The 17,923-nt window shown below is 47.7% G+C and overlaps 3 protein-coding genes and 1 long non-coding RNA gene across 4 annotated transcripts in view; 3 read left to right on the top strand and 1 right to left on the bottom strand.

Moving 5' to 3' along the window:
* Positions 1-6,611: 6,611 nt before the first annotated feature.
* ved (ventrally expressed dharma/bozozok antagonist) lies at positions 6,612-8,161 on the top strand. The gene is made up of 3 exons (XM_028418376.1): positions 6,612-6,942; positions 7,435-7,697; positions 7,796-8,161. The coding sequence occupies exons 1-3, from the start codon at positions 6,684-6,686 to the stop codon at positions 8,159-8,161; spliced, it is 888 nt and encodes a 295-aa protein (XP_028274177.1). The 5' UTR covers positions 6,612-6,683.
* Positions 8,162-9,795: 1,634 nt separating this feature from the next.
* purbb (purine-rich element binding protein Bb) lies at positions 9,796-11,744 on the top strand. Its single transcript, XM_028417874.1, has one exon. It carries the CDS (start codon positions 9,824-9,826, stop codon positions 10,736-10,738), a length of 915 nt encoding a protein of 304 aa, XP_028273675.1. The 5' UTR covers positions 9,796-9,823; the 3' UTR covers positions 10,739-11,744.
* A 2,137-nt stretch (positions 11,745-13,881) lies between these two features.
* LOC114443644 (uncharacterized) overlaps positions 13,882-17,923 on the top strand; it is a 14,053-nt gene continuing 10,011 nt past the window's right edge. The window contains exon 1 of the long non-coding RNA XR_003671459.1: positions 13,882-13,968. This is a non-coding gene — a long non-coding RNA (uncharacterized LOC114443644). The remainder of the gene's footprint in view (positions 13,969-17,923) is intronic.
* The window catches only part of il1b (interleukin 1, beta), a 2,413-nt gene continuing 1,871 nt past the window's right edge, over positions 17,382-17,923 (bottom strand). Inside the window, exons 5-6 of the mRNA XM_028417872.1 lie at positions 17,787-17,920; positions 17,382-17,708 (exon numbers count right to left, since the gene is read on the bottom strand). Of these exons, the coding sequence (XP_028273673.1) occupies positions 17,490-17,708; positions 17,787-17,920 (353 nt within the window). The 3' untranslated portion in view covers positions 17,382-17,489. The remainder of the gene's footprint in view (positions 17,709-17,786; positions 17,921-17,923) is intronic.

The raw sequence follows: 17,923 nt of genomic DNA, 5'->3' as shown, positions 1-17,923 counted from the left end.
GTGTGAACATGCAGGCGTTTCCTTCACCTCCTGCTAACAGCCTCATTAACCTCTAAATACCAGTGTGAAGATCAAAGGGCCGCTCTCGCCTCCGTCTGCTCTCACACACTCGTCTCTGAATTTAATCTGTCGACTTTAGGACGTTAAAACAGAAGCGGCCTGAGCTGCTGTGAGGATACATGTCAGTTTATGTTGGACTGAGTTCTTTCAGATGATCTCCAAACCTTCAGTTCACTGTCGCTATGACGACAAAAAGCATCGAGTCATATTTCAGAAGCTGAGACACATGATGGTGTCTCTGAGTTTGACTGAGTGGTTAAAGGTTATTTATGCTGTTTCAGATTTTTGTTTTTGAATAATTTAAAGTTTAGTAACTAAAATATAAACAAAAATGGCCGACCTTATGATCGACCTGTCTTGTTTGAAAATGTCACAAACATTTCTCCCAGGGGATCAATACTTTCTACCAACTGAGTTTTAATCAGTCGGTTTCAAAAAAAAATAAGCCTCAGCAGCTGATTGGACGAAGCAGCTGACGTCACCCAATCAGATCACAGAGGAAGCACAGTTAGCATGTTAGCTTCCGAGGACTGTTGTGTCTTTGTGAGGAAGATATGAGCATAAAGTCAGAACCCTCAGCACTTCCTGACTGGACTCTGATTGGTCAGAACCTGGTTCAGTAGCAGCAGTAGCAGTCCTCTTTGACTCCTTCAATAAAAACATTTCTCTGTGGGGGGGATTTAAATTTCCCGCTCTGTCCCCCGTCCCGCCATTCGATTGGGGGTGGGGGGGTTGCAGCGCCTGCTCGTCCACCAGGACCAGTCCCTCTGGCCCCATCAAAGCCCCGGGAGCCTTTGATGGGGTTGATAGGGATCAATGGGACAGGGGAAGAGGCCTTAACTGACTGTTACAGACGGGGCGGGCAACTGCTGGAGCCTGCTGCAGATCAATGATTATAAGGCGTCATCAGCGCCTTGATCTGCATACAGGAATCCACTCAGCATCACAGACTCCGGGCTGGAGCAGTCCACACAGTGTTCTGCCTTTATCAATGAGAAGAAATCTATCAATAAATATCAGAGTTTAGATCTGAGCTGCAGCAAAGTCTTCATAAAACACGGAGAAAGGTTATTTTTTATGGATTCTATGAGTAAAAAGTGGAATATTATTTTACTATTAACTGTTGAAGAAGCCTGAACGAGAACTTAAAGATAAAACATCCTTTAAATCATTGATCTGTGTTTGTAACGTCATTGTTTACGAGGTTTAGTCCCAGTTTTTTGTCTTACAGCGCCACATTTGTGCTAATCCGCTGCCTAAAATAGTCCCAAACAAGTTCCTACTCTTTGGCCATCATCAGATTAACCCTGTCCTGCTCAGGCTGTGTTTTGATCGATGACAGTATGAGTATATTTGTTGAGACAGTTTCAGGCGGTTCCCCGCAGACGCCTCAGATGTGTGAAGATCTGAGCAGCAGGTCTCGCTCTGTTGGGACATGTGTCTCCCTCTGGTCTCCTGAAGGGAGGCGGGGGAGGTCTGGAGTGGGAGTGGGAGGTGTGTTTGTGTCCATAACAGAGCAGCAAACAGGCCCATTAGAGATGAAAGGGTCTGAATAGAGCCAATCAAAGAGGGGCCCAGCAGGAGGCCGACCTGCAGCCGGGGCCGAGGACGCTGGAGTGACCCCGTCAGTACAGATAGGAGGCATTAACACACAAATGCAGCACTTCTGTGGGGTTAACGCGTCTGCGTACGCTCCTTCAGAAACGTGCAGGCTGCGGGACAAAAGACAAGAACAGATAAACAAACAGAGACGGCAGAGATCACACGGAGCGGCCCGAGCCCGGGACCTGCAGGGTCCAGACCCACAGCTCAGCCGTCCCACACATTCAATTCAATTCAATTCAGTTTTATTTATATAGCGCATATTACAATCAGACATTGTCTCAAAGCGCTTCACAGGAACCCCCCTAAGAGCACTGTGGCAAGGAAAAACTCCCTTTAAGAGGAAGAAACCTTGAGCAGGACCCGTCAACTTAAGGGGGAACCAGTCCTGCTGCTAGTCAGAGAGGATGAGGGAGAGAGAGAGAGAGAGAGAGAGAGAGAGGATGAAGGAGAAAGAGAGAGAGAGAGAGAGAGAGAGAGGAGCAAACATGATACAAACATGATACAGTACAGAGCAAACATGACAGCAAGATGAAACAGTGATATATTGTAATGATATCTATATATATCGTCGGTCCATAAGTAGGAATAGTAATTTGATAGTAAAGATGAGCAGCAGGGGCTAGTGAAGTCGATGAGCACAGGAGAGACTGCAGGTCAGTATGCAGGTCTTGAGACCTGCAAAGAGAGAGAGCGAGAGCGAGGCACAGAACTACAAGGAAGACAGTTAACACAGATTATGAGACGATATTACCCAGTATGATCCAGACTAAGGAGAGTGGAGGAGAGGTCAGAGGGTGTTCAGAGGATCGTGTTTGTGCCCCCCGACAACGTAGAGCAAGAGAGACTTCACGGGCCGGACTGCAGGTCATCATCCAGGTCTTGAGACCAGTGTGAGCCAGACTAAGGAGAGAAAAGGAGAGGTTAGAGGGTGAGAGGGTAACTGCTCAGTGGATCATGTTTGTGCCCCCCGACAACGTAAAGCAAGAGAGACTTCACGGGCCGGACTGCAGGTCATCATCCAGGTCTTGAGACCAGTGTGAGCCAGACTAAGGAGAGAAAAGGAGAGGTTAGAGGGTGAGAGGGAAACTGCTCAGTGGATCATGTTTGTGCCCCCCGACAACGTAGGCCTAGAGCAGCATAGCTGTGCTACACACTAGGTCTAAGGCTAACTGTACGCCTTACTAAACAGAAAAGTTTTAAGTCTAGTCTTAAAGGTGGAGGCAGTGTCTGCCTCTCGAACCCAGATTGGTAACTGGTTCCATAATAGCGGTGCCTGATAGCTGAAAGCTCGTCCTCCCATTCTACTTCTATGAATCCTAGGAACTACTAGTAAACCTGCACTCAGAGATCTGAGTGTCCTATTAGGAACATATGGTACAATCAGGTCCTGCAGATACAATGGAGCAAGTCCATGAAGAGCCTTGTAGGTTAGAAGAAGGATCTTGAAGTGTATTCTTGAGTCCACTGGGAGCCAGTGAAGAGACGCTAGGACAGGAGAGATATGATCCCTTTGGCTGCTTCCTGTCAGAACTCTAGCTGCTGCGTTCTGGATCAGCTGCAGACTGTTGATGGAGTAATGTGGACATCCTGACAATAAAGAGTTGCAGTAGTCCAGTCTTGAAGTGACAAAAGCATGGATGAGCTTTTCAGCATCACTCTGAGAGAGGATGCTCCTGATCTTAGTAATATTACGCAGGTGGAAGAAAGCGGTCCTGGAGACCTGCTTAATATGAGAGACAAACGACATGTCTTGATCAAAGATAACTCCAAGGTTCCTCACAGTCGTACTGGAGGCCAGAGTAATTCCATCCAGGGAGAAAGTATTATCTGATAAACTAGTTCTGAGATGTTTCGGTCCAAAAACAATGACCTCAGTCTTGTCTGAGTTTAATAGTAAAAAGTTGGAGGACATCCAGTCCTTTATGTCCTTTAGACACGCCTGTAGTCTGACTAGCGGCTCCGTTTCTTCAGGCTTCATGGATAAATACAGCTGGGTATCATCAGCATAACAATGAAAGTTTATGCCGTGCTTCTGGATGATGTATCCTAGAGGGAGCATGTAGAGGGTGAACAGGATCGGTCCGAGCACAGAACCCTGTGGAACACCGTGGTTAACCCTTGTACCTGTGGAAGACACATCGTTAGTGTGAACAAAATGAAATCTGTCAGATAAATATGATTTAAACCAGCGCAGTGCTGTTCCTGTAATCCTGATCTCGTGTTCCAATCTGTGTAGCAGGATGCGATGGTCTACGGTGTCGAAGGCAGCACTGAGATCCAGTAGAACGAGTACAGAGACGAGACCCCGGTCCGATGCCATGAGGAGGTCATTGGTGACTTTAAGCAGTGCTGTTTCTGTGCTGTGATGGGCTCTGAAACCAGACTGGAAAGCATCAAACAGACTGTTACTACACAGGTGGTCGTTTAGCTGACTTACAACAGCTCTTTCAAGTAGTTTGGAGATAAAGGTGAGGTTGGAGATCGGTCTGTAGTTTCCTAGGACGTCCGGGTCCAGTGAAGGTTTTTTAAGTATCGGAATGATCACAGCAGTTTTAAAAGCCTGTGGTACATATCCTGTTTCCAGAGACAAGTTGAGGCCCGGACAGGCAGCCACAGCTAGCATCCTGCTGCTCATGTGTGTGAATATGGCAGAACACCAGACACATGCTGTGAAGCTCAGTTAGAGCTAGCTAGCTAACTGTCCCCGCTTTGCACTGTGGGAAATGAATCATTAGCCACTTTGTATTGTTACATCATTTATCGCTGCTCCACAGAGGTTTAAATCAGGGCTCATTTTAGCCGGTGAAGGAATATGACGAGCTAGCAAGCTAGCATAGCCGCTCAGATAGCATTTTGCTAATGATAAGAGTCATGACTGAGCATGCTAAAATTCACCAGCTAGAAAAACTGCTACCACGTGTGATGTGATGTGTATTGTGAGTGATCCATAACCTCTGTGTTCATGACAACTTCTCTGTTTATTAAACTATTAGCTAAAGTTAGCCTGTTGATGAATTGTAGCTTGTTTTTCACTAGCAAAATGCTATCTGAGTGGATATGATACGTCGCTAGCTGACACATCGCTTCAGCAGCTAACATGTTCAATGAGTTAGCATTAAGCTAGCTCCTACGATACAGAGCAAGCTAAGACTAGCCAGCCGTAGCATACAGAGAAGCTAGGTAGCTAGCAAATGTCAGAATATTTCTGTCTGATCGGACGTGTGTCACATGACCTGTGTTCACCATGTTTAAGAGCGCCGCTCTGACACGCCGCTCCATCGGCCAGCGTCTCTGACACGCCGGTGATGTCACACTGTTCCCACATTTGGAAGTAAAACAAAGCAGCAGTACTCTGATTACTTCAGTTCAATGACTTTACTCCAGTAACAGTGTGTCTGCTCCGCCTCAGCAGGCCTCACATCAAAGAGCCGCCGTGTGTCTCAGACCTGGACGGCGGTGACGGTGGTCGGCCTCCATCAGCACAGACACAGACGGGGGACAGAAGACAAACGTACATGTGAACCCTGACCCGAACCAATCAGCTGCTGCTCTGAGTTAATGATTCAGATTTCACTCAGTCTTCACTAACTGTACCAAAAAATAAATCATAACGTTAACAGGAAGTGACGTTACTACGTCATCATTCCCTCATGTTATGTGCTTATTTGAATCCCTCAGGTTTCACTCCATCAGATGATTGATTGATTGGCGGCCTCTGCGTCACCATCAAAGAGCGGCCCTCCTTTGATGTCTAATGACCGATTAGCGCGAGCGAGCTCTGCTCCGCGCGCAGACGGCGCGTCTGGGGGCGCGCGCCCTGATGGAGCCGATTAAATGCGCACATTTACACACAAAGCACCGGCTCGGATCATCATCGTCATCATCGTCATCAGCAGCAGCTAATGTCACTGCACACACACACACACACACACACACATGTTTCTGATTTAAGTGTTTTTATTTCGAACTTGTTTAAAGTTAAATTTATGTAAATGAGCTCTGATCAATCTTCTTCATTCATAGTCTGGTTTAATGAGGCCAGTCTGGAGCTTATTGATCTGAAAGTGATCGTAGGATCACACCTGAAACCTCATCAGTGTGTGTGTGTGTGTGTGTGTGTGTGTGATCTCAGCCCTCAGACTCTTTAATCCGGGATGATCCCTGGATTAGCTGTTGTCATGTTATTAAACCACTCAGCGCTCGTTATGGTCCAGGAGGATCAGAGTGATTAAAGGACGATCGTCGTCCATTCATCTGCTGAACTGTGAGAAGCCATCATCACTCAGAGCAGCTGATCCTCAAGAAGCAGAGACAGTCAGAGCTTTAATCCTGCTTCCTTTCTTTGAGTTTAAAACCCTCTCTGTGCTGTTTTATGTGTGTGTGTGTGTGTTCAGAGCTTCATTGGTTTATCTCCAGATTCCCTCTAGTTACAGTTTGATTGAAACATGTGTGAACTGGAAAAAAGAACTTTATGAAAATAAATGAAACCTTTTTCTCAGCAGGATGTAGAACTTCCATGTTTTAATGTTTCTGAACTTTAACTTGGTCTCAGCTCGAGGTCTCACAGAGGATGACTGTGGTTTGTGTGATGATTTTAAAACATGCAGAGTGTGTGTGTGTGTGGGGGGGGGGTATTTACGGCGTGGATCGTCTGTGGAGGACTTGCAGACAGTTGGAGGTGAGTCTATTATCTGTTATCTGGCAGGAAGGGGGGGGGGTGGAGGTCCTTCCCAGACTCACTGGAGCCTCTCTGTAACAGCCTCATTGAGACTGAATGGGACGTCTTAATTACTCCAGTTGTGAAAACTAAAGGAGGGACGGGAGGATGTGTTTGATGTCCAGGCTGAGGGAGGCCGGGACCAGGGGGGCGGAGGGGGTGGTGTCTCCTATAAATACAGCTGGTGGAGAGGATGAGGGGACACTCACAGACTGACTGACCCAGAAGACCGTCCTCCTGCTCTCTGGACTCCACCGACACAGGATTTACTCATCTACCATCTTTGTGGGACAAACCAGCCATGAGGGGACACTTCTCCATCGAGTGGATGGCCCAGAGCAGCCGGCCGGCCGGCCCGGACTCCACCGGCAGCTCCACCACCACAACCACCACCAGCCTCCCTGCCTCTGGACCCGCAGCCTGCGGGACACACTCGGAGAGCCTGCCGGGGTTCTACTGCCGGCAAAAGTCTGAAAATGTACCCCAGGAGGAGCAGCAGGACAGCCGGAGCCACGAGGAGTTCAGCTCTGTGCCGCACAGGACGTCCCCCAGGAGCCGAGGTGAGACCCTGACCCTGATCCTGGTCTGATCCAGGCTGCTCTGATCCTGGTCTGATCCAGGCTGCTCTGATCCTGGTCTGATCCAGGCTGCTCTGATCCTGGTCTGATCCAGGCTGCTCTGATCCTGGTCTGATCCAGGCTGCTCTGATCCTGGTCTGATCCAGGCTGCTCTGATCCTGGTCTGATCCAGGCTGCTCTGATCCTGGTCTGATCCAGGCTGCTCTGAGGCAGCACTGCTTTGATTTCTGCTGCTGGAAAGTCCTGAAGGACGTTTACTTCAAAGAACATTTTAAAAGAAGCTTTCTCTGTTTTATTTGAGTTTTAGGGTTAAAGGTTTCTATTTTCTCTGGAGAAATTTTCATTTTTTAAAATGTAAAATATTTAAAATTAAACTATACTTTTTTAGTAGCTAAAAGCTTTTATATAATTCTGTGAAACCAGTTTTTTTTCTTGCTTTGTATTAAATTCTTCTTCTGCTCTTCCTGTTTGCAGCGACTGAGGGGGGGTTCAGCAGCGGGACAGAGGAGGAGGAGACATCCGGGTATGAGAGCGAGGGCGGTCACTCCATCTCTCCGCCCTCCGCCGCAGACTGCACCTCCACCTCGCCGGCCTCCTCTCCGATGGGCCGCAGGCCGCGGACGGCTTTCACGGCCGAGCAGATCAGCAGCCTGGAGAAGGCCTTCAAGAAGAACACCTACCTGGGCCAACAGGACAAAGCCGAGCTCTGCAGGAAGCTCAGCCTGTCCGACAAGCAGGTAAACATGGGGTTAAAATGTCTTTATTCTCCTTCTAATGTTCTGAGTTGAACTTTGATGTTTAATTCTCTCTCTCTCTCTCTCTCTCGCTCTCTCAGGTGAGGAACTGGTTCCAGAACCGGCGGATGAAGCTGAAGCGGACGGTGCAGGACGCCCTGGCTCACGCCTGTCAGGTCAACGCTGCCTCTCAGTTCATGCATTACCCGGAGCTGCAGACCTACAGGCCAGGACCGTATCCCAGGTACCACCCAGCTGCTGCTGCCGTGGTGGCGGCGGCGTCAGCAGTGACGGAGGCGCCGCCCGCCGCAGCCGCCTCCTACGTGCACCCCCACAGCCTGCAGTACAGCTCCCCGCTGCCCCTGGACTCTCTGTACCCGTACAGCGGCGGCCTGCCCGGCATGGTGCTGCCCTCCGCCTCACCTCACCTCCGGGGATCCTACCCGAGCTTTCCTCAGTACTACTGAGACCGAAGAGGACGACTCATCCTGCTGGGATTAACAGGAGGTCCATAACAGGGCCGAGTGCAATAATGACTTTATGTGTGTGATTAATGCTCAGAGTAATTTAAAGTTTTATGAAATGTCTGTGATGAGGCTGTGAAATCTGATTAAACACATGTTCATCCTGATTTATGGACTCTGTGTCGTTTACGTCTGAGTCTTTGACAAACGTCCGCTCGACATGAGCTGATTAGCTCTCAGAGGTCAAAGGTCAACCTCGCTGTGGTGCCATAGTGCTCTTTAAAAAATACAGTGTTTGAAAATGAAGAACTGTATAAAGATTCTGGACAGATGCTCCTGGTGTTTTGTCGGCCATCTTGGATGTTGTTCTGCTGGTCAACAGGTGGTTGTTTAGTGGTTTGTCGACATGTGTTTGTGTGTTTGGTAAGGCAGCAGCGGGGGGGTGCAGTGGTTAGCACTGACACCACCCAGCAAGAAGGTTGGGGTTCCACTGGGGCCTGTCTGTGTGGAGCTTGCTCCGCCCGTGCCTGTGCGAGTCCCCCAGCTCCTCCTGGGGACTCTAAAATGGCCGCAGGTGTGATTGAAGTGTGACGGCTTGTCTGTGTTGAAGCATGATGATGTAATCAAGTTACTTATATCGAAATGTTTATTATAAAGTTGGAAGTTTTCAGGCTCAAACATCCATCTGTGCATGAACCCACACACAGGAAGTGTGATGATGCTGTGCTGCCACCTGCTGGAGGAGCTGAGCGCTGCAACAACACTGACCTGAAAAGCTAATGATGGAAGAAGTGTTGATTATGTCTTTATCGGCTTTGTCCTCCTCTTCCTCCCCATAATTCATCTTCCTCTTCCACTTTCTCTCTAACTTTCAGCTCTTCTTCACATTCTTCTCCTGCTGCCGCCTTCTTCGTCTTCTCTCTCCTCCTTGTCTTCTTCATCTTCCTCACTTTCTTCTTTGTAAAATCATATTCTTCATTGTCTTCCTCCCATCTCCTTATTTTCCCTCACCGTCCTATAATCTGCATCTTCCTCCTCTCCAACATCTTACTACTTCCTCTTGTTTTCCTCCTCCTCATCTTCTTCATCATTCTCATGTTTGGTCTCCTTCTGTCTCCCCTTTCTGTTTAATGTGTTTAATTTTTAATAATGGTATACTGTAGCTACTTCCTTTAAATTATTCTTACGTTTCTTCCTCTCAGTCTTTGTACAGAGCATCAAAACAGGCTCATTTTTTCCCCATAAAAACATGTTTGTCTTTATTTTATTCATTTTTCCATGAAAACGTGGCGAAGGAAACCAAACTGTGTCGAAACTTTTGACCAAATGAAGCCAGAAAATGGACAAAAAAATAGAATTTCAACACAATTTGTAACAAAAACAAGAAGATTTCACAACCAGGAGGAAAAAAGTTTGACAAGGAGTCCGCAAACGGTGCCTGAGCCTGAGCCAATGGCTGAGCAGGGATATGTCACGTGGGCGTGGATGCGGGGGGGGGGGGGGGGACACACGCAGACCAATGGGAGCCCTGTAATCGTGTACACCAGAGGAAGTGACAGGCGGATCAGCCAATCACAGCGCGTCCCGAAGAACGGCCGTGCTGAGCGTGCAGGGGGCGTGCGCGCTGACCGTGGCGCACGCAGAAAGCGGAGCGGCAGAAGCCGAATGGTGGAGCTGAAGATGGCGGATGGTGACAGCGGGAGTGAGCGAGGCGGTAGCAGCGGGGGAGGAGGAGGTGGAGGCGGCTTCCAGCACTTCCAGAGGGACCAGGAGACCCAGGAGCTGGCGTCCAAGCGCCTCGACATCCAGAACAAGCGCTTCTACTTGGACGTCAAGCAGAACAGCAAGGGCAGGTTCATCAAGATCGCCGAGGTTGGGGCCGGGGGCTCCAAAAGTCGCTTGACCCTCTCGTTGTCGGTGGCGGCGGAGTTCCGTGACTACCTCGGGGATTTCATCGAGCACTACGCCCAGCTGGGGCCTAGCAGTCCGGAGCAGATAGCCCAGGCTAGCGTGGGTGAGGACGGCGGGCCCAGGCGAGCTCTCAAGAGCGAGTTTCTGGTCCGGGAGAACCGCAAGTACTACCTGGACTTGAAGGAGAACCAGCGCGGGAGGTTCCTGCGAATCCGGCAGACCGTTAACCGTGGACCTGGCTTCGGAGTCGGCGGCCCAGCGGGCGGCATGCTGTCCGGTCAGACCATAGCCCTTCCGGCCCAGGGGTTAATAGAGTTTAGAGACGCCCTCGCTAAGCTCATAGACGACTACGGGGGAGACGACGAGGAGCTGGCCGGGGGCTCGGCCGCCGGAGGCTACGGCGAGCTCCCGGAGGGCACCTCCATCATGGTGGACTCCAAGCGGTTCTTTTTCGACGTCGGCTCCAACAAGTACGGAGTGTTCCTGCGCGTCAGCGAGGTGAAGCCGAGCTACAGGAACTCTATCACCATCCCCTTCAAAGCCTGGAGCAAGTTCGGCGGAGCCTTCTGCAGGTACGCGGAGGAGATGAAGGAGATCCAGGAGCGGCAGCGGGACAAGCTGTACGAGCGGAGGGACGAGTCCGAGGGGGAGGACGTGGACGACGACTGAGCCCCCGGACCCCCCGCACGGCTGTTAGAGCCTGCGACATAGCGGTATTTGAGAAAAAACAGATAAAAGAGACAGATAAGTGCATGACAAATCGTGCTGTAATAGCCTACTAAAGTATCGTGGCGTTCAATGTGCAGGGAATTATTGGTGTATTATCCTAAAGTGGAGGTTGGAGTGGGTGTGAGAGTAATGTGTACATGAGATGTGTCTCATTGGCTGAAAAAAAAAAGGAGAGAGGAGCTCCTCAGAGCTCCTCCTGACATGAAGCCGATGAAAGCTTTCCATCTGCAGTTTCTGTTTATAAGGCGAGTGAAGGAGAGAGAGGGGGGGCGAGCATCCATCCGGTCCAGGTCCAGGTCCAGGTCTCTCCTCCTCCTCCTCCAGGTCTAAGGAAGTAGCTGCAGAAGGAGAGCTGTCAAACAGGCCGAGGAAGATGACCCAAAATGTTGGAGGAGGAGGAGGAGGAGGAGGAGGAGGAGGAGGTGGCTGAGAGGATTAATCTGTAAGCCCCAACAACAGGGCCTGCTGGACTACATGAAAGCTGGGACTCCAGCAGTCAATCACAGCGCTGATCAGCTGGGTTTTATGTCATACATACAATCTGAGCAGAGCAGAGTGTGTGTGTGTTCTCACACCGGAGCATCGCCTGGTGTCACCAGGGACGACACAGATATGATCAAGATGAGGATGAGGAGGATGATGATGATGATGATGATGATGATGATGATGATGATGGACTCTATCTAGGGTCCAAGTGTGTGGAGGGCGGGGCGGCGCTGCATCAGCCTCACCGTCAGACCCTGGACAGAAACGCTCCGATGGATGTTTTTTTTTTGTTTTTTGTTTTCAAAAGAACTATATTGAAAGTGAAATTCTACTTCTAGGAAAGATATTACCAAACAAACCAGCAAACAGATATTTTCAAATACTTATAAAAGAATAAAATGTATTGTCTAAAAGAGTTTCCAGACTAAAAATAAACAAAGGTTAATTTCTTAAAACACAATTGTGACTCAGATCTCCAGATTATTTATGCCAGATTACTGTGTGACTGTTCCTCTGTTGTAAATTCTGGTTGTACCACGAGCCACAAACTAGCTTACAGGCTTCTTGTCACACTGTTTATGGGCGTGTTAGCATGGTGACACGTTAGCAGCTAGCGGGCTAAGCAGTTCATTTGTTGCAAATCTTGCAGCTAAAAAAAAACATTTTCACTTCTGTTATGATCGTTAAACGACATCAACGCTTTAGCCAAGTTATAGCTAAGCGTCGCTCACTTGCTGTCAGCTAAAATCCATATTGCTGTAAAATATACAGTGAGCTTGTGTTTTGATTAGCTTGCGAAGCTAGACAGCATTGTGTCACTGGCGAGCACGCTAACTTAATCCAGTCAATTGTAATGTAGTGACTCCCAGATTAGCACTGATCAGCTGTGTGAGTTTGGATGAATCGGATGCTTTTATATGGTCAGTGTTTTGCTACATTAGTTAGCATGTTAGCAGACTAGGCTAGCATCACTGCAGAAAGTCAGTCGGGACACATCACATGATCAGACCACAGAAGTCCTCAGTGGGTAATCCAGCCCAGGATTGAAGAGGAGGTCGGCGTGAGGATTTACAAAGATGCCACACACACAGTTTTTATGGAGCTCCACGTTCAGCTGACGCAGAGCTGCAGCTTCAAAACCTCCAAGAATATTCAGCTCACACAGAAGAACGGCAAATCCTCATGTTTTCACTGAAATCACACTTTTAATTTAACGATGAGCTTCATAATCTCAGCTACTCGGCTTTAAATGGACCTTATAGTTGTGAATTCAGATTGAATAATCTCATGTTTCAGGAGGTGTAGTTAAACCACATGATGAACTGATTCTTATCCTGAATGTGTTCATGCAGACGTTGTAAACACACACACCGTGATCATCAGAGCTGGAAGTGATTGTTATGGTGATGGTAGAAGATGAATCTGATGAAAATGGCATTAAATTGAATATATTTTTATATCAGGACTCAAAACAGTAGTTTTTAAACATGTATTTATAAAGAAAATCGACATTTTTCATGCACCAATAATCAGATTTTAATCTTCTCTAAATGTTTAACTGTTTCATTTCAGAGCCTCAGACGTAAATATTTGGACGCAGCAGCTTTCTCTGAAGCTGTCAACAACAGCAGCCTGTTGGAAACCGTCGGGCTCATGAGGCGAGTGTATTGTGTGGAACTTGTGGAGTGAGGAGGAGGAGCAGGAAGGGGGAGACTCCTGGGTAATCTGACTCCCTCCTCTTCCTCCTCCTCCTCTCAGTGATGGTTCTCCTCAGCAGCTGTGCTGACAGGGCACGCTGGCTATTTTAATGTGGGAGGCCTCCACAGACTTGACATTCCTGGTCCAGGAGTCAGCTGTGCCGTCAGGTCCGGACAGCAGTGTGATTGTGCTGAGGTCTGCTCAGGCAGCGTCCTCCTGCTGAACGCGCTCGGCTGTGTGCGAGCAGGTAGCGCTGATAAGAGAGGCTTTTGTTCCCGCGGAGAGTCAGAGTCAGCTGGTTCTCTGCGAGCCGCAGCTGTGACACCTTCGTGGAATCGAATCAGAACGTGGATGTTAAGCCGTGGACGGGCCTCCGGGGGCCAGCTGGTCGGGGGTCACCAGGTTCACCGCTGTGTGATGTGGATCATCTGCTGCCGGTCAATCAAAGAGATGGGAAGTGACTCAAAACCACCACAGACAGCTGCAAAGACAAAAACTGACTCACAGGCAAAATCACTCTGAAATCACACCTCAGGATGAGGCTGTCATTGAAAACAGATCAGAAAACCATCCACAGGCCGATCTGATCCATGAAGAAAACACCAGGGTTAAATGGTGTAGCTTGTAATGTGAGCATATCCTGATATAAAGACATTTTACTGAAATATTGCAAAAGCCCTTGACCTTTGACCCCTGAACACCAAGTGAAGGTATGTACCAGATTTAAGGTCATTCTGACAGCGTTCTGTAATATAACCTGTTTGACACTTATTATCTCTAAACAGCGCCCCCTGTGGCCACTTCAGGCAACACAACAGGTATTCAGGGACGCTGCTGCCACACCTGCGCTGAGGAGATCGAGGAGGTGGAGGAGGAGGAGGTGGAGGAGGAGGAGGAGGAGACAAACGCTTTAATCAACAACAGGAAGCTGTTTATTTGTATCTTGTTTGGCCTTTTTCAGCCTGATCATCACGCAGGAGCCCGAGGTAACAGCTGCAAACACCGTTTATAAAGTAAACTTTAAAACAGAACCCGCCTGAGAATTACCGCGTTCTTAGATCTGCAGTAGCTGCGTGATAGTTACAGGTATGAACACATGTTGAACAGTCGCTTCTTTTGGGGAAGTCGGCGCTAAAAAGGGACGTGAGATCAACTATGACGTCATCGTAACAGAACCTCCGTTTGAAAACATTATTTTTTTAAGCTGGTCCCTTTGTTAAAGTGGCTCAGTGATAAATGTCATCAAACATAATAATATATATCAAAGAGACACTTCTAACGGCCATTTCGGCTTGATTGACAGGTTGTTTTGAAATGAGTGTTGGAGCAAAATCTGGCTATTTCTGTCAAATGTGTCATCATAGCGGCTAGCGGCTAGTTAGCTAGCTAGCCGCTAGCACAACGCGAATCATGTATATATTTGTGTTAGCTTTGTCGCTAGCTAGCTAGCAAATATGATTCGCGTTGTGCTAGCGGCTAGCTAGCTAACAAGCCGCTAGCACAACGCGGATCATATTTGTATAATACATATGATTCGCGTTGTGCTAGCGGCTAGTTAGCTAGCTAGCTAGTTAGCTGGCTAGCCGCTAACACAACGTGAATCATATTTGTGTTAGCTTTGTCGCTAGCTAGCTAGCCAACAACAACAAAGCTTAAACTTGACAATGAGTAGAACTTAATACTGCACTTTAAACAACAACACTAAAGTAATATAGTATAAAAATAGTCCCAGTGTCTGGTTAAACAGTGTGTGGTGCTAGTTTTGATCATAAATAACAAATAAATCAGTGTTCCTCTTATTGTTTGGGCTAACCTATGATACACATGATAATACAGATAGCGTTCATTATTATTATTATAACAAAAATCTACTTTGATGTGACTCTAACCGGGATAAATCACACTCTGTGGGAGCTCAGTGATGTGAACAGTGTTGTGTTGAGTTGTTTATCAGACGGATCATTTTTAACAGATCTCTAAATTCAAACGTTTGGGAAGCTGCTGCAGTTATTAAATATCACCTCTCATAATCAATGTGTCAGGATGAAGAAAGTCAAGTCCCAGACTTCTCAGTCCCATCATTAGCATTAGCATGGTCTCCCTTGGCCCCAGCAGGAGTCCTCAGTAGATCCATCCTCCTGCTCCTTCAGTGTGAATGTGTGCAGAGCTTCGTGTCCCTGCTGACCTCCGTCACCACTCTCATCCCGCTGTCAGCCGGCGGGCAGCAGCAGTAATGTGTGCAAGCATGTGAACAGTGGGACTAATGCAGCCTGTGAGCAATGTAAGACCTCAGCAGGCACAGGGCCAAATCAAGCCAGGATTACAGCACATGCTCCCAGCAGTCCATTACTATCACGCCAGGATCAGGCCCATCCAGGCCTGCTGACGAGTGTGTGTGTGGAGGAAGTATTCAGCTGATGATGTACTGAAGCAGGAATACAAAACAACACGCAATATGTTAGAATGTAAAATAATCATCACAGCTAAGTTATGTGGAGTTAAAGGTGCCACCTGTCGTTCACTGTGTGCAGCAGATCATGACAGCTCGTTAAAAAAAGCAGGATGTTTGTGTGTGTAAATAATTCAGCAGCTTAAAAATCTTCATTCAAAAATCGCAGATATATTCATTTGTAGGCTGCTGACCTCCAAAGAGTGTTAAATTCAAACTAACACACAGAGTCTACACAAACTATGGATGATAACGTCACCCTCAGGACTCCCGAACCAAAATGAAAGTCACTGCAGCTAGAATAGGATTGAATCCAGATAGCCTTTAAGATGGATACGTTCACACACACGTGTCCGCGCTCAATCCGGCTTAACCCGGCTTCTTTGTTGTCCTTCAAACCGCTAGGTAGCGCCTCGTAATATACAGAGTCCGTTCAGGCCACAGTAGGACCGTGTGTGTGCATGCGTGTTTTTTTTTTCGGTTCAAACAGCAGTTTATTCCTTTAAACTCGGGGCAAAGCTGTCGTAGTTCGATGGTTGTTTACATGCGGCTTTTGTACTCGATCATCTGACTTTAAACCTTGGCTCTGATCTGCAGCTTTCTACGGCTCATCATTTTTTTGACCTTGTTGTTTTAAATATATGTAAATAAGTTAGTTTCTGTGTTGAAAGTAAAATAATGGAAGCTAGTATGTTTGGAAATGTTGTGTTCTTCGCTCATCGTTTCGTCGCCGACTGTTTGTGCAAACATGAGCGAGCCGCTGATTCTTCAAGGAGCTGTAGCTTAAATCCAGAGGGGAAAAGGTGCAGGAAGTATCTGCAGAGAAGTGACAGAATTAGGAGGAGGAGGCAGGATGAAGGGGGGAGAGAGGTGCAGTGGAGGATCCCATGTTTGGAAGGGAGCGGAGAAAGGGGGACAGTGGCAGGGAGGGATCCTACGTTAGCGAGAGGAAGCGTGATCCTGCTGTGAAGCCCGGCTGCTGGGGCTATATTTAGCTTCTGTTGCCATGTGCCAGGAATGTGCATGGCAGAGGCAGACAGACACACACACTCATCATCATAATCCTGCACAGTAGGTTGACTGCTGGTCATGCACATGTGCTCATCAATGAGCCAGTTTGATATCATCTGCACTTCTGTTCACATTAGATGGAGGATCAGCCCGTCGGTTGAAAATAAATACACACATTGATTTTAACGTGATGGAAGAGGTTTGCATTACAGGCAGAGAATAAATATGAGAAGAAATTCTGATTGACTGCATCCGTTAATCTGTGAGAATAAAGCAGGAAACGTGCGGCGTTCTTCAGTTAAACGCTCCTCGCTCCATCATCTGCTCCCCACATACAGCAGCACCGCTCAGTGTAGTCGGTCGAAAAACAGCCCGAGGTGTCGCCATGTGTGCCCACTAAGATGCACCAATGTGGTGACACCGGCTTCATCAGACCGCCCTCTGATTGGCTGATTAGTCCAAGGTTGACTGGATTGATTTTTGATTTTGGCGAGGAGCTGAGAATTCAGATGATAGGCCGTCCTCTGTGCGTGTGTGTGTGTGAGTACAGTAAACACTGTACAGCTGTAAGCGACTAAATACATATGACATCATAGTGAGTTTGCCCTTTGACCTTTCATGTTTACGTTTGATCTTCTTTAACTTTTGTGTAAAGATTTGTCATAATTAACATCTAAATTTTGGGATTATTACAAAAATGTGTTTTTGGAGCTTTGACCCGAGTAGAATTTGAAGATCAGAGGTCACTGTGTTTCCAGTGATGACCAATACTTCAGGAAGGCCTGTAGTGGAATGTTTAATTAGACGTAAAGATGACACGAGCCTGGTTTTCAGGGGTCAAAGGTCACTGTGAGCTCAGAAAAGGTAGAAAAGAATGAGGAATTCTAATATTAATAATTCCCCCGAGGTTTTCTGTGTGAATATTGAACATAAGCAGGATACAAAACAGCTTTTATTCAGTCTGTTCAGGGTAACAACATACAGATAAATATATATATGTTAAAAAAAAAGTCAAACTCAGTACAGTCATCGACTGCACGGCTCCATCTAGGTGTTTAATTTGAACTCCCTGTGGCGGCAGGTGGCGTCCACGGTGCACATCTCCACGGTCTGGTTTTCAGGCTGAGAGGAGGTGCTGATGAACCAGCCGCGGTACTTCAGGGACTCAAACGTGTTCATAGAGACCCCCGAGTTCCTCCTGAAGAACAGGTAGCGCGCCATGTTCTCGTTGTCTTTGATCTGCGTTAAATCCTGCTCAGAGCACTCCTGGCAGACAAACAAGGAAGTGTTTATTTTATACACCAGGACGAGCTAGAAATGGTCGCTGTGTGATTTGGTGGTTACCTCCAGATTCAGCACCACGGCGTCTTCTATCATGGTGCAGGAAAGGTGCAGGTTTTTGGCGACTGACAGGAGGACAGACTCACCGTCGTCATGACAGACGCGGAACGGGAAGTACCGCGACATCTTAAAATACACTG

This window comes from Parambassis ranga, chromosome 12 (assembly GCF_900634625.1).
Source record: "Parambassis ranga chromosome 12, fParRan2.1, whole genome shotgun sequence".
Taxonomy (NCBI): Eukaryota; Metazoa; Chordata; class Actinopteri; family Ambassidae; genus Parambassis; species Parambassis ranga.
This window is presented reverse-complemented; position numbering and strand designations above follow the sequence as displayed.